Source organism: Colius striatus, chromosome 15 (genome assembly GCF_028858725.1).
Source record: "Colius striatus isolate bColStr4 chromosome 15, bColStr4.1.hap1, whole genome shotgun sequence".
In the NCBI taxonomy this organism is placed as follows: domain Eukaryota; kingdom Metazoa; phylum Chordata; class Aves; order Coliiformes; family Coliidae; genus Colius; species Colius striatus.
Genome location: NC_084773.1, coordinates 12,880,128 through 12,895,779, shown reverse-complemented (window position 1 = coordinate 12,895,779; position 15,652 = coordinate 12,880,128). Strand labels below are relative to the sequence as shown.

Genomic DNA, 15,652 nt, shown 5'->3' with positions numbered 1-15,652 from the left:
CGCGCGGGGAGGCGGCCGCGGCGGCCGCCGGGGGGCGCGGTTTGCGGGGGGCCGCGGGCCGGGACCCGCCAGGGGCAGCGCTCCCCCGGGGCGGGGCGCCCCCTGCTGGCCGTGGGGCGCGTGGCCGTGGGGCCCGGCAGCGCAAGGGCCGCGCGCAGCCGCGCCGCGCCGGGCAGGGCAGCCAGGGGGAGGCCCCGCGCCGGCCCGCGCCTGGGCGACATCCCAACGCGCCGGCGCCAGCGGCGGCTCGGCCCGGGCCCGGGCCCTGCCCCTGGGTGGGACGGCAGGGCGAAGGGGCCCCCGCCCCGCGGGGCCGAGCCGGGGCTGCTTTAACGGTCCCATGTGCTCGGCGCGGCCGCCCGCTCCCCGCCGCTGCTTAAGGTGGCCCGTGGGGCCGCGCAGAGCCTCCCCGCGGCCGCGGCGGGGCCGCAGCCCACGACCACGGCGCTCAGGGCACGGGGCCCACGCCGATCTCGCGGGGGAGCCTCCCTGACCCTCCGTCCCTGGGCGGGAAGGGGACACCCCCTTCGAGTCCACCTTAAGGGGGGACGGCGTTGGTGTTTGTACACACTGCGCACGCTCCTGCCTGCGGCACCCCCTCGGGGACCCTCCTCGACCTTCCCAACCCCAGCCTGGCCTCACGGTGTGGGGCAGGGGGAGCTGCAGGTCTCCTGGGGAACAGTGGAGACCGACCCCCCTGGGCCAGAAGCCCAAGGCAGAGGGGATTGACAGGCGGGCACTGCAGGGCTGGGATGCTCCGTTTATTGAGGTGATGCTGTGGGGCGCCCGGGGGGCTGCGCCAAGGCACGGCAGAGCTGAGGGGCACGGGGACCCCTGGGGGTAAACGGCACCATGGCAGGGCAGCAGCGGCGGGTCCCTCAGGCCTTGCCGGGGTCCTCCTTCAGCGTCACTGTCCGGTTGAACACCAGCTGGGGAGAGGCATAGGGTCAGTTTGGAGAGCCAGGCAGGGGGAGCCCCACTGTCCCCTCCCTGGGGCTCACCTTCCCCTTCTCGCTGTCGGGATCCACAGAGAAGTAGCCGAGCCGCTCAAACTGGAACTTGTCGAAGGGCCGGGCAGAGAGAACAGAGCTGTCAACCAGAGCATTGTGGATCACACGCAGAGAGTCCTGGCAGGGGGAAAAAAAGCTCAGCTGTCTGTTCCCAGCCCCTCTGTCCCTTTCCCAGCCCTGCTGCCCCCAGCCCTTCTCCCTCCCGGGACATAGCAGTGCCCTACCCAAGGAGATGCAAACATCACATGGAAGTAGATAGCTCCCAGGTGGGTGCAGGAAGACCCCAGCTACCCCCAGGGCCCACCACCCCACCTCCTGATGCGACTCACAGGGTTGAGGTCACTCAGAAAGCCGCCAGGCACCTCCGATGGGTCCTCAGGATTTTTGTGCAAAAACCTACCAGGAGACAGAGTCTCATCCCAAATCTGCAGGATGAGGGGGTGCTGTGCCCCAGGGCGGCCGTGGGGCCACAGCCTGTGGAGTGCCACAGCAGCATCTGGGCCACCAAGGAAGATGCTGGCAGCCCAGCAGCCGCACACTCACAGCCGCTCGTAGAGCCGCACTTCACACGCCAGCGGCTCCGACACCCAGTGGATGAAGGCTTTGGGCTTCTCTGCCACGTCTGACTTGGTGCAGGTCACCTCCAGCTCAATCACGTGCCCACTGGCATCCTGGGCAAGAGGAGACAAGACAAGAGGAGTGGTGAGGCAGCAGTAAGGCAGCAGTCCTATCCCACAGGGCAGCCCTGGAGCCAAATTGTACACATGAGGCATGGTGTGCAGGTGCCATGCAGGCAGCCTGCACCCACGTTGTGCCCACAGTGCCTGATCCAAGGTGACTGTCACTGCCCTTCTCTCCACAGCCCAACTTTGTGTCACCAGTGCCTAGAGGCACCCACCTTGATGATGTTCTGTACGGTGATGACGTAGCCAGTGTGACGCAGCCCCACCGGCTGCCCCGGGGCCAGGCGCTTGTAGCCCTTGTCCACCTCCTGTGGGAGTTCATGGCTGTATGAGGCAGCCCAGCACAGGCAGCAGGTCCCCTCTCCAGCGGGGCTATCTATCCCTATGACTGTGTCCTCCGCCTCCACTCCTGACATCCCAGGGATCAGGGTGTCCAGGACTGTTTCATCTCCCAGGCTGCTGCTGGATGTTCCCCAGTGCACTGACCAGGTGTGAGCACCAGGCTGGCCATGCTGCCAGGCTCCTGCTGCTCCAGCCTCAGCTCCCAGGAGGGAGGGTGCTATGGCTGTAGGGCCCAGCTCACCTCCCTGAAGTCTGTCTCCTCGATGTAGATGGTGGGCTGGAAGGGCACTTTGTGAAAACCCTGGCTCTCATCAGCTGGAAAGTTGGGCACAAGGACCTCGAGTGCCTGCAGAGAAGCAGTGGGTGAAATGCTGACCTTGGGGAACCTCACCCCCACCCCAGCCCACAGCAGTCTCACCTTTGGGGAGGGGAAGTTGGTGATGGTGACCTTGAGGGGCTCAAGGACAGCCATGGCGCGGGGAGCCTGCTCGTTCAGCACCTCCCGCGCACACGCCTCCAGCAGATGCGGCTCCATGGTCGCCTGCGCCACCGTCACGCCGACCTGCAGGACAGCCTGCTGCTACCACACCGGCCAGGGAACGCACCTCCCCGCCCAGCCCTCACTGCCCCGGCACCTACCCGGGCACAGAAGTTGTTGATGGCCTCGGGGGGGAAGCCCCTGCGGCGCAGGGCTGTCAGTGTGAAGAGCCGCGGGTCGTCCCAGTCCCTGGGAAGACAGTGGTGTGAGCGCCAGGCCAGGCGTGCCCTGGGCGTGAACTGCCCTGGCTCCCGGCCCCGCTCCCACCTCACGGCGCCCGTCTCCACCAGCCGGATGATCTTCCTCTTGGAGACCACGGTGTAGAGCAGGTTCAGGCGCCCGTACTCCCACTGCACGGGGCAGTAGACATCCAGAGCGTTGCATAACCAGAAGTAAGAGGAGCGCCTGCAGGGGCACAGCCCGCCTCAGCCTCACACCCACACATAGCCGTGGACACGCTGTCCCCCACGGAGTTGCCCTGCCAGCCCCAGGTGGGCCCTGGGCCGTGCCGTGCACGCTGCTCACCTGGCCTGGAACTCCTTGGTGCAGAGGGAATGTGTGATGTGCTCGATGGAGTCGCACAGGCAGTGCGTGTAGTCGTAGGTGGGGTAGATGCACCTGCGAGGCAGATGCAGTGAGCCCTGGGGCAGAGCCTGCTGCTGCTGCCCCTCCTGACACCTCCCAGCACCCAGGAGACACAGACTCCTCCCCTACCACATGTCACAGAGTGCCACAGGTCCTCCCTACCACTTGTCCCTGGTGCGATGGTGCGGAGTGAACTTGACACGGTAAGCGACAGGGTCCATCTTCCCGTCCTCCATCACCAGCTTCATCCGCAGCGTGGCCTCCCCCTCCCCAAACTTGCCCTTTCGCATGTCCTGTGGAGCAGGGGAAGCTGTAGGCCCAGCACAGACCCAGATCCTATGGGCACGCAGCGCCTGTCGCCAGCCAGGGGTACCTCAAACAGCACAAGCGACTCCTCCACGGGCCGGTCCCGCCACGGCGAGGGCGGTGGGTTGTGGCCTTTGATCTCCTCCACCTTCTGATGGCAGACGTAGGCCTGGCCTCTATGGAGTGGTGATGCCATCACCAGACGCCAGTGGCACGTCCCCTGGGCGAGGGGGAGCCCCGGCTGTGGCACAGGACACCTCCCCAGCACACTCACCTGCGGATGAGCTCTAGGGCCCAGGTGTAGAGCTGGTCAAAATAATCTGACGCGTGGGTCACTGCATAGGGCTGGTATCCTGTGGGGACAAGGGAAACAGAGCAGGTTGGAGGCACGCCTAGGGCCCAGCAGCAGGACCTGCACCACATAGGGACATCCACAGCAGTGCCTGGCCTGGTCCTGCCCTCCCCAGACCGAGCCATACCCAGCCACTCCACCATCTCCCGGATGGCAGTGAAGTACTTCTCCTCCTCCTTCTCAGGGTTGGTGTCATCATAGCGCAGGAAGCACACGCCACCGTTGGCCTGCGGACAGGGGGACAGTGAGCAGCTGCTCCCCGAGCAGCTCCCTGGCAGGGCCAAGCAGTGGAAGAAGGCAGGGGCTGGGTGGAGCTGTCAGTGGGGGCTTGGTGCTCTCACCTTGGCATACCCAAAGTTGAAGTTGATGGCCTTGGCATGGCCAATGTGCAGGATCCCATTGGGCTCAGGGGGGAACCGTGTCCGCACCTGCATGGCAAAAAAGGGGACAGCTCTGTCCTTTGGCAGGTGATTCTCCCCATCCCTGACAGCAGAGGCACTGACACGAGCCCCTGACAATGCCACTGAGTCACCCATGCTACATGGGCACTGCCTCCGGCCATGCTCCCCATCAGCCGTGTGTCTCCCCAGCCACCTGGCTGGAGTCTGGCACAGCACTGCGGCCTGAAAGGAACAAGGCTGTGGGACACGGCCTCACCTGCCCACCCGTGACTGCCAGGTGCTGCTTCAGCAGAGCCATGGTGTTGGGCGTCACCACATAACCCTCTGTCTTATAGTTCTCTCCTGTGGGCACAGGATGCTCAGAGGTGCAGCACTGTCAAAACTGAGCCAAGCCCAGCAGCCAATAGGGCAGGACATGGAGCTGTCCCCTGCAGCACAGAGAGCTGGGGCTGCACACACCGTCAAGGGGAGCAGCCCCACACACGATAGTAGCTCCTTGCACTCACCAGGCTTGTGAAACTTGAGGGCTTCTCCCCGCAGCTGCTCCAGCAGCGACCGTGTCTCCGTGCCCACCTCGCCTTCAGGGAGAGACAGGGCTGAGCAGGGCCCTGGTTGCAGCTCCCACGAGCCAGCTCAGAGGCACGTTCCAGGAAGGAGTCTAAGGGCCGGGGAAGCTGCCCACAGGAGGACAGTGTCTTACCATTCTCCACCACAGCCACCTTCTGCTTCTCCACTGAGACCGGCCGGGCCTTGGCAGCCTACAGGGACCAGCACAGCATCAAGTGCCCATCCCCAGCACACACCTTCCCCTCCCAACCCAGGCTGCTGCCTCCAGGCTCTCTCAGGCATGTGCCTATGATGGTGGCTGGGCCCAGAGAAGATATTTGGGATCCTGTTGGACAGTTAGCAGAGAAATACTGTGCAAGTTCCCAGCCTCCCCCTGCTCCTCCCTACCTTTGGCTTCTTTTCCAAGTCAGCTTCTGTCTTTGGTCCCAGCAAATGCAGCACCTGGATAAAAAAAAACATAGACAACAGTAGAAAAGGCTTCCAGGGCCCCAAGGCCTGGAGGTGGCCCTGTCACTCCCCTCACCCTGCCTGTACCCACCCAGGATGCGCTGTGCCCAGCGCCGGGCCCTCCCATGGGACAGGTCAGCAGGTCCCACACTGGGTACAGCCCTGACCACAGACACACCCCAAGCAGCACCCAACCCACTGCCCCCACACCCACCTGCAGGTCCACCTCGTTCTTGATGGTCTTCCCGTCTGCCCAGCGCAGCTGGCTCCGCGCCTCCCCTGCGGACAGGGCACCCCGTCGGCAAGGGGCACAGCCCAGCCTGGGAGGGCTCTACCGGCGCAGGGGGCTGCAGCCAGTAGCTGGAGGCAGCCCCTGCCCCAGGGCTGCCCCTGGCACAGAGCACTGTGGGCAGCTGCCGCCCCCAGCCCTGTTTGCATGGGGGGCACGGTGGGACGTCTCCCCTGCATCAGGTGAGCTGCGGCACAGCGACGCTGCCGCCGGGGCCGGGCCGGCCTGCAGCAAAGGGATCTCTTGGGATCCTGGGGGGCAGGAGTGCCGGGAGGGGGCTGCCCCAGTGCCCCCCACTCACCCATCAGCAGCCCCATGTTGAAGTGGTAGCGCTCTGCCAGCAGCTCTGCTCGATGCTTGGCAATCACAGCCTCCACCTGGGCAGTGGGACAGGGACACGGAGGGTGAGCAGGACAGGGACACGGGGAGTGAGCGGGACAGCGACATGGGAACTGAGCGGGACAGGGACCCACTCACCGCCTCCTCGATCTGCTCGGGACTGATGCACACTCCCACGCCACAGGCGCGCTCAAAGTCCGCCACGTCCAGGGGCTCCAGGGGATGGCTCCTCACGTACTCCAGCGCGGCTGGGGGCAGAGCGGGAGTGAGGAGCGGGGCCCTGGCCTCCCCGCAGGGGCCCGAGGGGATCCTGGGGCCGCTCGGTACCATTGAGCTGCAGGTCGGTGAGGATCTCCCTGCGGGCGATGTAGTCGACGAGGAAGCCGAGGTGCTTCGGGTCCTTGAGGCGGGCGGCCGCGTTGTACAGCAGCGTCCCGGTAGCTTTGTCCAGGGCCGGGCCCAGCGCGCTCCGAGCCTGTCACAGCCCCGGGGACGCGTCAGAACCGGCCCGGGGCTGAGCCCCGGCAGCCCGGGGGCCGAATGCCAAGGGCCGGGGGGGTCCCGGGGAGGGGGGTCGCGTCCCGCAGGAGGGGCGCACCTGCAGCACGGCCCGGCGGAGCAGCGCGCTGAGCGCCGCGTTTCGCAGCGTCTCGCGGGCCTTGGCCTCGCTGAGACCGATACCGGTGAACAGCCCCAGCGCCTCCTCCGCCTCTGCCGCCGCCATGGCCCCCGCCACCGCCGCCATGCTGCCGCCACCGCCCGCCCGGGGGCGGGGGCGCGCGCGCCCAACCGGAGCGCGGAGGGCGTGAACCCCGCGCAGGTCCAGCCAATCGACGGCGAGAGCGGCCCGTCCCAGCCAATGGGATGTGGGAGCTCGGCGCCCGCTCCGCGAATAGGGGCGCAGGGGGCGGGGACAAGCCCGCGACCGGTTGCGTCAGTTAAGGAGCCCGGCGGCGGCGGCGGCGGCCACGTGGGGGGCGGAGCTCCGGCAAGGGCTGGCCCTGCGCCGGCCCCCGCTCGCCACCGCCCGCGGCCACGGCGTGCCCCGGGCCCCGTGGGTGTCCCCGCCGCCCCAAGGAGAGTCCCTGCGACCGGCCCGAGCGGGGGTGGTGGCGGCTGCCCCAGCCTGCTGTGTGCAGGGCCAGGCCGGCCCGAGGTCATCCCTGGCTACTCCAGACCGCTGTCCCCGCCGCTGCCCCAGCCCCTGGCCCGCACTGTCCCACCAGCCTCCCAGGCCAGTGACCGGTATCCCCAGCCTGGTGTGTGCGGAACGAGGTCAGCCCAGTGTCCCCCAGCTTGCCCAGCCCGGTGTTGCTTGCCCTCCCACAGTGTCACTCCAGCAGCCCCATCCTGCTGTACCACTCAGCCTGGTGTGTCCCCGCCTCCGCCCGCAGTCTGTCGTCCCCCTCTAGCTCGGTGTCTCCCCACTCTGCCATCCCGATATCTTCAGCCCGGTGCCCTCCCAGTCTGGTATCCCTCAGTCCTCCCACCCCACTGTACCCCTCAGCGTGGTGCCTCCCATCTGCCCCAAGCCCACTCGGACCCGTCTCAGCAGCAGCAGGCACAAGCAGTTGGGGAAGGGAGTTTATTGCCAACACCTATCAGGAGAAGGCACCATCAGGTCCTGCCAGACAGCTGCCCGATGCAGCCAGGCAAGGTGGGTCACAGCTCCTCCGTGGGCTGCTCAGACAGGCAGCATCAGTGTCCCTGGCAGTCCCACACCACCTGGGGACAGCACTGGTGCCCAGCATGGGAAAGGAGCTACAGTTACAGCTACATCCCGGTGCCGGGCACTGGCTCTGTCCCCTTGGTGGCTGCCTGCTCTCTGCCTGCAGCTGGCAGTGGCTTCAGGCTGTAGCGGGCACTGATGTTGGTACCCGAGATGCTGCGGTACTCGCCCATCTCCGTACGCACGGCCTCATTCTGTGTGATGGTGAGCAGAACCGGGACTGAGAGTGTCACCTCCTTCCGCAAGACCTGGATGCTGAGCACGGTGCGTGGGGGAATCTTTGCTGGCAGCTGCACCTCCACGCGCTCCCGGCGGGTGCTGGATTCACTGCGTCCCTTCTGCACCGTGAAGATGTTGGAGGCTTCCACAATGAGCGTGAAGGACAGTCCGGCTTTGAGGCTGGTGGCGTTGCTGAAGTGGAAGCTCTGCCAGAGCGTGGTGCTGTACTCCCGGCTGCTGCTGGCAGCCAGCACCTGCTCCGACTCTGTCTCGTTCACCCCCTCAATCTCATCCACCAGCACCTCCCGCTCTGCCTCCACCCGCTTCTGCTCCCAGAGGAGACGCGCCGAGACCAGAGGTCGCCCGGGCTGCAGCGGGCGCAGGTGGGACAGCCGAGCCTGGAAGTTCAGCTCGGATTTGTAGTCAAAAACACGCTCCCCGGGCCATGCCAGGCAGTGCCAACCCCCCCGGCCGGGGTGCTGGTAGAGCAGCCACACGCCTCGCTGCACCTCGTGAGAGGCCACCCGGTCATTGAAGTACCCATATGCCAAGTTGGTCTCCTCTGTCACCACCTTGCAGGCGCCTCTAAAGTTGGGGTGCTCATAGAGAGTGATCTGGGGGTCCTCCAGGTCGTGGTGCACGAGGCGCAGCGCCGAGAAGCTGTTGGGGCACTCGATGGAGGGGTACTCACCCTCCTCAAAGGCGTGCGGCTCCCCCTCGTACTTGGGGTCTGTGTAGGCGATCCAGGGCTGTCCCACCACCTTCAGGGAGGCGATGCAGTCCCCGAAATCCAGCTCATGCAGGTCGGGCACATCGCAGGTGAACTCCCGGCTCAGCCCCTCGAAGTCGGCGCATTCATACACCGTGATGCGGTTCATGGCGCTGCGGGCGCCTGCCCTCGCACGCCGAGGCCCCTCGTGGGGGGCGGTGTGGGCACTTGGAGACCCCTGGGGACAGCCTGAAGGGTCCCCCCAGCACCTCTTCTTTCCCTGTTCTCTGCCTCTCCTTCACCCAGCTCTGCCCGGTCCCTGCGCTGTCGCCGTCTGTGCTGGCAGCACCCCTTCACCGGCCCACACCGGCTCTGCCCTTAACAAGGGGCGGCAGGGCCGGGGCGTGCTGCGGCACGAAGCGAGGGTGATGACGGTGCTCACGCCCGCAGCCGGCCCCAGCCCCACATCCAGCCCAGCCCCGCACGGCACCCGCAGCACCGGGCTTGGGCCGACTCGCAGACCAGCCTTGCCGGAAAGTCCTGCCATGCCTCGGGCCCGCAGCGCTCCAGCACCACCGAGTCACCGCCAATTAGCACCCATGCTTCCGCCCTGCCTGCGCTAATTACCGTGTGTTGCCGGTGGGGCAGGAACTGCTGGCTCGCCCCAGCGGGGTGAGAGGGTATCGTGGTGGGGCAAGCCAGCGCCCCGAGACAAGCCCCTGTCACCCCAGTGACCCCGGATGTGGGACACAACCCTGAGAATGGCGTGGTGGCAATTCTCCTGCCGTATCTCCCACCCCCCTGGGACGATGGCCACAGACCACCTGGGATGGCCATGGTATTGCTGGAGGGTGTCAGGTGCCAGAGCTGGGAACCGTGGGATTCTCACAGCCAGCCGGGGCACAGGGACGAGCAGCAGCCACCCTGAGAGCAGTGTGACAGGGGCTTCCTCAGAGCACCACGCAGGTCCCCACGGCCTCCCCAGCAGCTGCTGGTGCAGGGCACAGAGCACACAAGCACCAGCTTGGCTGGCACTCTGCTGGGACCAGGCTCTGGCAGGTCCAGGGGTCTGGGAATCCTGGCTTCTCCCACCTATGTGCCCAGGCCCAGGGGTTGCCTCATCCCTGCAACCCTCCCCAGCCCTGGGCTGTGTCTATGGCACAGTGCAAGTAGAGGAGAGCCCCTGAAGACGATGAGAGCAGCTCCCAGCCAGATACAGATGAATTCTGACACACTTCCACAGCCTCTGCTCATGCCTGGGGACACCCAGGACTCCCAAAAGCCTCTGGGCTGAAATCTGCCCCATCAGGTGGGTATGAGGAAGCGAGGCTGGCCTCAGCTGTGTGGGGAGCCCCATTCCCCTTGTGCAGGTGCCACCCCCCATCTTGGCCCCCAAGCTGCCCACTCCCAGTGCCCCCCATCCCCTGCAGTGCTGGGGCTGCCAGGGTCTCCCAGTTTTATTGCCAGATGTTGGGGCAGTGGGGGTTACACCAGACAAACGCTACAGGAAGCGGTTAGTGAGTGGGGGGCCGTGGGGGCTGGGGGCCGGGGAAGGGCTGTCCCGCTCGCTGCCCCGGCCCATGGCCCCCCCGCCAGCCTCCCCGGGCTGCCACGCTCCCCCGCGCCGGTCCCCCCCTGCTCCCCGCAGCCGCCCCGGCCCCACAGCCCCTAGCGAACCCCCACTCCCTGCTTTCGTGTTCCCTCCCCTGTGGTGAGGCTGGCGGGCCGGGGCGGCTCGGGGGGCACGGGGGGCATGGGTGGGAGGCGGTGCTGGCATTATTGCTATGGCGGGCGGGAGCAGCGCGACCCTTCCCACGCTCAGATCACAGTCTCGAAGAGCGTTGCCTTCTCCTTGGGGGGCTCTGGGGCCAGCAGCTTGGCCTCTGCCTCAGGTGTCAGGTATTCCAGGTGGTGGTGGCCCCAGATTGGAGTGGTCAGGAGCTGCCAGCGCTGTGGGGACACCGTCAGCACCCGGCCCCCACAGCGCAGCAGAGACAGAGGGGCTGAGGTGGTCATGGGGGTGGGATTTGGATGGGAGTGGAGGCGAGATGGAGATGGGGAAGGGATTGAAATGGGATTGAGAGAGGGGAAAGGATAGCAGGAGGACTGTGATGAGATGGGGAGGGGACTGAGACAGGGATGCGATTGAGACAGTGACATCAGCAAGGACGAGATGCAGGTGAAGTTGGGAGGGGAAGGTGATGAGGATGAGGACAGGATTCAGACGGGAGGGAGAGCAACAGGTAGAGGAATGTGATTTGAATGGGGTTGAGACGAGGATGGTGAAGGGACCAAAATGGCATTGAGAGAGGGACAGGAATTGCAGGGGGACAGGAATGGGATGAGGAGGGGATTGAGACAGTGATAGGGCCAGTGACAGGATTTGGCTGGGAATGAGAGCGATAAGAGGTGGGGACACAGATGGGATTCGGAGACGGCTGGGACTGAGAAGATCCAGCAAAGATGGGATTCCAGTGAGGCTGGGAGCGAGCCATGGATGGGAACTGGGATGGGATCTGGCTCGGGATGGGACTGAGATGGCAACAGGGGCAACGCTGGGATCTGGATGGAGATGAGACTGAGATGGGGACAGGACTGAGCATGGCACAGAGACGAGGGCCGAGGCAGATTGGGGATGGAGGCAGCAAGGCCCTCACCTCACGCAGAGAGCCTTTGCAGCGCAGGAGCTTGTAGAGGACGGTGCAGGGGATGCAGAGCATGGAGGAGAGCGCCAGGACCCAGCCGATGGCGTCCCCCCACCACGGGTACACGTACGTCTTGTTGTAGGTCAGCGGCTTGTAGTTCACCACGTGGAACAGGAAGATGCCCTGCGCGGAGAGCCGGGGGTGAGACCCGCGGGGCAGCGGGCTGGCGGCCCCGCAACCCCCCGCACGTCACCGCGAGGCTGCCGTGCCCGCAGCGGCCGCGAGGGGGAGCGCGGGGCCCGCGGCTGCGGCACACGCACACACACGCGCCAGCCCACGCGTGTCCCCGCGCGGGGCGGCCCCGCTCACCACGCAGACCAGCGGTGTCACCACGGCCCAGCACCACTTCATGAGGGGCAGGGGCCGGTACCCGATCATGCGGGCCACGTCGTCCATGAAGCGGTCGGCACCTGCGGGGACCAAGGCGTCAGCCGGGCCCCGCGGGGCACCCGTGTCTCCTCGTGTCCCCTCCCGGCTCGTGTCCCCCCGGCCTCACCATAGACCCAGGCGATGACCACGCACTCCCAGAAGGCCTGCCACAGCAGCGTGATCCCGCTGGCTGAGTAGTTGTCAAAGAGCTGGAACACGTACATGCCGCCCTGCCAGGACGGCGTCACGCGTCACGGGGCTGTGCCGGGTGCCCCATATTGGCCCTGGTGCCCCACCTGCCACGGACACCCTGCATGGCACGGACAACCTGTGCTCCCCAAGCAGCCCCCCCGACAACGGGCACCCCTGTGGCATTGCGACCCCCACAGCCGTGGGTGCAGCAGCCCCAGGGAGCCCCCACCCTGCACTGGAGCCCTGTGGGAGGTGACGTCCCGGGGGCAGGTGTGGGCGCCCGGTGTGGGGCTGGTGTCCCTGCCACGTGCCCCACCTGCGTGACCATGGAAAGGTCAATGAGGCAGCAGACGATGCAGCAGAGCGCGGCGGTGAGCTCGCGGCGCAGCGAGCCAGCCCCTGGCTGGGGGAACAGGTCCAGGATGCCCGTGATGAAACCCTCCACGCCGACAAACTGTGGCAGAGAGCGGGGCTCAGTGGGGACGTGCCACCCTGCACCCTCCCTGTCCTCACCTCCCTGCCTGCTGCTGCACCTGGCTGTCCAGCCCCAGCACAAGGAGCATGAAGAAGAAGAGCGTGGCCCAGAGCGGGGACAGGGGCATCAGCGTCACGGCTTTGGGGTAGGCGATGAAAGCCAGTCCAGGGCCTGCGGGACAGCGGGGTCAGCGGTGCCACCCCACAGAGGGGGGACACAGGGGACACACTACCATTGGGCACTCACCGGACTCGGCCACCTTGGAGATGTCCACGCCTTGCTCGGAGGCCATGAAGCCCAGCACAGAGAAGACGACGAAGCCAGCGAAGAAGCTGGTGGAGCTGTTGATCACGGCCAGGATGTAGGCATCCCTGCGGGCACAGAGGGTCAGGGGGACTGGGGGTACCAGGGGCACGGCAGGGGGACACCCTACAGCCGGCACAGCCCTCTTTACCTGTAGCAGTTGTTGTGGAAGCGGTTGTAGCTGCCCAGCGCCGTCAGGGCACCCAGCCCGATGGCATAGGAGAAGAAGATCTGAGTGCCGGCGTCAATCCAGACCTGAGGTGCAAGGAAGGGTGTTGGCAAGCAAGGAGGGTGCTGCGGGGTGCCCAGCACCTGGCCCCCTCCTGCCCTCCCTGCTGCCCTCACCTGCGCCTCGGCCAGCTTAGACCAGTCAGGTTTCAGGTAGTAGACGATGCCACCCAGTGCCCCAGGCAGCGTCACCCCATGAACCAGCAGCAGGATGAGGACCACATAGGGGAAGAGTGCCGTGAAGTAGACAATCTGCAGAGGAGCAGGTGGTGTTGAGACCTTCTGGCCTGGGGCTCTCTGTCACGTGCCACAGCGGGACAGGGCTCAGGGATGTCCCCAGCAGCTGGCAGCACCTCCCAGACAGATGTGGGAGCGGAGGTCTGGCATTCTCATGGACTGTGGCACAGCAGGGCAAGAGCCGACAGTGCCATGTGCCACAGTCCTCTCCCCACATGCCCGTGGCCCCGACACACCCTCCCCATCCCTTCCCGCCAGTGTCACCTTCCCGGTTGACTTGACGCCCTTCCAGATGCAGAAGTAGACGACAACCCAGGTGGTGACCAAGCAGAGGATCATCTGCCAGTTCATCTCCCCCGGCTCACTGAGGTCCCCTGAGAGCCGCAGCACCTTGTTCCTGCAGAGGGGGAGCCGTGCTGAGCACTGCTGCAACCCCCTCAGCCCCAGGTGAGACCCCTCCCAGGTCCCCACACTCACTCCCAAAACTCGATGACAGGCGAGCGCTTGTTGGCCATGTCGGCACAGCTGAGGTTGAAGGAGCCGGTGCCGGCGCTGGCATTGGTGCTGCCGTTGTGGCAGAGCTCGAGGTGGAAGAGCTCAGTGCACTGCTCAGTGTTCCAGGGGTGGCCACAGGTGGCCCAGGGCAGGGTGTCCGTCAGCGAGTGCACCAGGTAGAAGAGCCCCCACACCAGGATCATGATGTAGTAGGAGTTGCAGAAGAAGACAATCACCATGGAGGCCAGGCCCAGACCTACGGCACAGGGAGGTCAGAGCCCACGGGCACGCAGCAGGGTCAGGGAGCTGCCAGCCTGGGGTGGGACAGGGGGTGCTGGCAGAGGTGCAGCAGGACTTGGGGCACTGCTGGGGATGCAGGGAGCTGGCAGCTCAGGGTAGGACGGGGAGAGCCAGCAGGGACAGGACAAGGGGGGAACTGGCAGCCCCAGACACGGCACGGGACAGCAGGGAGCCGGAGAGGCACTGCTGAGGTGGGGATCTGCCAGCCCCTGAGACGGCGGCAGCAGGCAGGCAGGGAGCAGGTGGGGCCAGGCAGGGCAGCGCAACGTGCCACGGGGCACGGTCGCCAGCAGCTGCCACCCTTGGCTGGGGCACAGGGCAGCAGCGGGGCACGGGCAAGGTGCAGGGGAGCAGGCAGGGTGTGGGCAGGGTGCCGCCGGCGCGGGACGGCTGCGGGCAGCCGGAGCCACAGGCAGGGTGCTGCCAGCCCCGGGGCCCAGGGCAGGGGGCAGGGTGCCAGAGGCCAGGGGCAGGGTGCACGGGGCCAGGGCAGGGCGCTGCATTACCCTTGAAGAGGGGGGCGATGTTCCAGGCGGCGATGCCCCCCTGCTTCATGAATTGCCCCAGGGCCACCTCCAGGAAGAAGACGGGGATGCCGCCCACGAAGACGATGAGCAGGTAGGGGATGAGGAAGACGCCTGGGACCGGGGGAAAGCGAGGGGTAACGGGGCTGGCTCAGCCGCCGCCGCCGCCCCCCCCGGGCCCCCCCGGGCCCCCCCTTCCCTCCCTGCGCCGCCCGCCTGGGCACAGCGAATGGCGACGGCTCCTCTGAGCCCTCCCCTCGCCACACCGCCGATGTAGGTCAGGGCAGGCAGGTGGCGGGGGGCTCCCCACGGACCCCTACCACAACGGGTAACACTGGACACTCGTGGGGTGGCCCACGAGCCCCGCAGACGGCCCCTTGCACCGGGGAGGTGCGGGGTGGGCTGTCCTGCCGCGGGGGTGACCCGCCGTGCGCTATGCGGTGGCAAGTGGGGTGCCCCCCCCATGCCGTGGGGCAGGCGCGGGGCTCACCTCCGCCGTTCTTGTAGCACAGGTAGGGGAAGCGCCAGACGTTGCCCAGACCCACGGCGAAGCCCACGCATGACATGATGAAATCCATCTGCCGGGTCCATGTCTCCCGCTCGGGGGCGGCCGTTTTCGGGGGGCCGGGGGGTCCCACCAGCGGAGCCGTCACTGCCCGCTCCTCGCCCGCCGCGGGGGGCTCCGCGCCCTCCGCCTCCCCGCGCCCCTCTGCCGAGACACGGGGGGAAAGGGAGGGGGGGAGACGGACACGGACACCTCACGCGGCCGTCACGCGCGCCCGTGGGGGCGCGGGGGGGGGGGCCGCGGGGGTTCCCCCACGCGCGCCCCTCTCCGCGCGTGGGGACGTGACGTCAGATGTCAGGCCGGCGCGTGACGTCACAATGCAGAGCGGTGACTCACCCCGCGGCGGCGGGAGGGGGCGCGCCTCGGTCGCGCGTGGCCGTGCCCCCCCGCCGCCCCCCCCCCCCCCTCCCGTTCATCCCCAACCTCATCCCTCCCCGGCGCTCTCCGCTTACCGGAGCCCGCGGGCGCAGCGGCGGGGGCAGCGGCAGTGGCGGCGGCGTCGCGTCGCGGGGCGGCGGGCGGCTGCGGGGCGGCCGTGTCGGCGGGGACGGGGGGCATGTCGCGGGGGGCCGGGGAGCGGGGGCGAGTTGGGGGCGGCTCCGTGGCCGTGGGGAGCGAGGGGGGCTCAGAAGCAATCCACGAAGCACTTGAAGGTGAGTCGGAAGAACCTCATTGAGGGCGGCGGGGCGCGGCGGGCCGGGCCGGGCCGGGCGGGCGGCTCAGAGCCGGGCTGCGGGGCCGGC

General features: G+C 67.1%; 3 protein-coding genes across 3 annotated transcripts; all 3 read right to left on the bottom strand.

Annotated features, from left to right (window-relative positions):
* Positions 1 to 748: 748 nt before the first annotated feature.
* On the bottom strand, positions 749 to 6,618 carry QARS1 (glutaminyl-tRNA synthetase 1). Its single transcript, XM_062008598.1, has 24 exons — positions 6,458 to 6,618; positions 6,187 to 6,334; positions 5,998 to 6,107; positions 5,822 to 5,897; positions 5,446 to 5,510; positions 5,172 to 5,225; positions 4,918 to 4,975; positions 4,724 to 4,795; positions 4,474 to 4,559; positions 4,158 to 4,244; positions 3,944 to 4,043; positions 3,739 to 3,817; positions 3,532 to 3,640; positions 3,321 to 3,451; positions 3,099 to 3,191; positions 2,841 to 2,978; positions 2,675 to 2,762; positions 2,454 to 2,597; positions 2,277 to 2,381; positions 1,909 to 2,001; positions 1,554 to 1,681; positions 1,340 to 1,406; positions 1,002 to 1,127; positions 749 to 929 (listed from the first exon to the last, which is right to left on the bottom strand). The coding sequence occupies exons 1-24, from the start codon at positions 6,602 to 6,604 to the stop codon at positions 879 to 881; spliced, it is 2,355 nt and encodes a 784-aa protein (XP_061864582.1). The 5' UTR covers positions 6,605 to 6,618; the 3' UTR covers positions 749 to 878.
* Positions 6,619 to 7,632: 1,014 nt separating this feature from the next.
* On the bottom strand, positions 7,633 to 8,685 carry LOC104562715 (epidermal differentiation-specific protein-like). Its single transcript, XM_062008681.1, has one exon. The coding sequence runs from the start codon at positions 8,683 to 8,685 to the stop codon at positions 7,633 to 7,635; it is 1,053 nt and encodes a 350-aa protein (XP_061864665.1).
* Positions 8,686 to 9,949: 1,264 nt separating this feature from the next.
* SLC6A8 (solute carrier family 6 member 8) lies at positions 9,950 to 15,647 on the bottom strand. The gene is made up of 14 exons (XM_062008270.1): positions 15,362 to 15,647; positions 14,835 to 15,053; positions 14,327 to 14,458; positions 13,503 to 13,776; positions 13,290 to 13,422; positions 12,906 to 13,040; positions 12,712 to 12,815; positions 12,504 to 12,628; positions 12,316 to 12,428; positions 12,099 to 12,236; positions 11,718 to 11,820; positions 11,531 to 11,631; positions 11,174 to 11,344; positions 9,950 to 10,466 (listed from the first exon to the last, which is right to left on the bottom strand). Exons 1-14 carry the CDS (start codon positions 15,465 to 15,467, stop codon positions 10,335 to 10,337), a joined length of 1,986 nt encoding a protein of 661 aa, XP_061864254.1. The 5' UTR covers positions 15,468 to 15,647; the 3' UTR covers positions 9,950 to 10,334.
* Positions 15,648 to 15,652: the final 5 nt, after the last annotated feature.

Bases quoted from the DNA above. Each gene is read 5' to 3' on its own strand.
- SLC6A8 (XM_062008270.1), bottom strand. From the start codon at position 15,467: ATGCCCCCCGTCCCCGCCGACACGGCCGCCCCGCAGCCGCCCGCCGCC. The intron at 12,429-12,503 runs GTGAGTGCCCAA...GCTGTCCCGCAG, and splicing joins CTCCAAGGTGGCCGAGTCCG to GCCCTGGACTGGCTTTCATC. The intron at 10,467-11,173 runs GTGAGGGCCTTG...GTGTCCCCACAG, and splicing joins GCAAAGGCTCTCTGCGTGAG to CGCTGGCAGCTCCTGACCAC.
- LOC104562715 (XM_062008681.1), bottom strand. From the start codon at position 8,685: ATGAACCGCATCACGGTGTATGAATGCGCCGACTTCGAGGGGCTGAGC.
- QARS1 (XM_062008598.1), bottom strand. From the start codon at position 6,604: ATGGCGGCGGTGGCGGGGGCCATGGCGGCGGCAGAGGCGGAGGAGGCG. The intron at 5,511-5,821 runs GTGAGTGGGGGG...CCCTGTCCGCAG, and splicing joins CAACATGGGGCTGCTGATGG to GGGAGGCGCGGAGCCAGCTG. The intron at 2,763-2,840 runs GTGGGAGCGGGG...CTGTCTTCCCAG, and splicing joins GTGGAGACGGGCGCCGTGAG to GGACTGGGACGACCCGCGGC.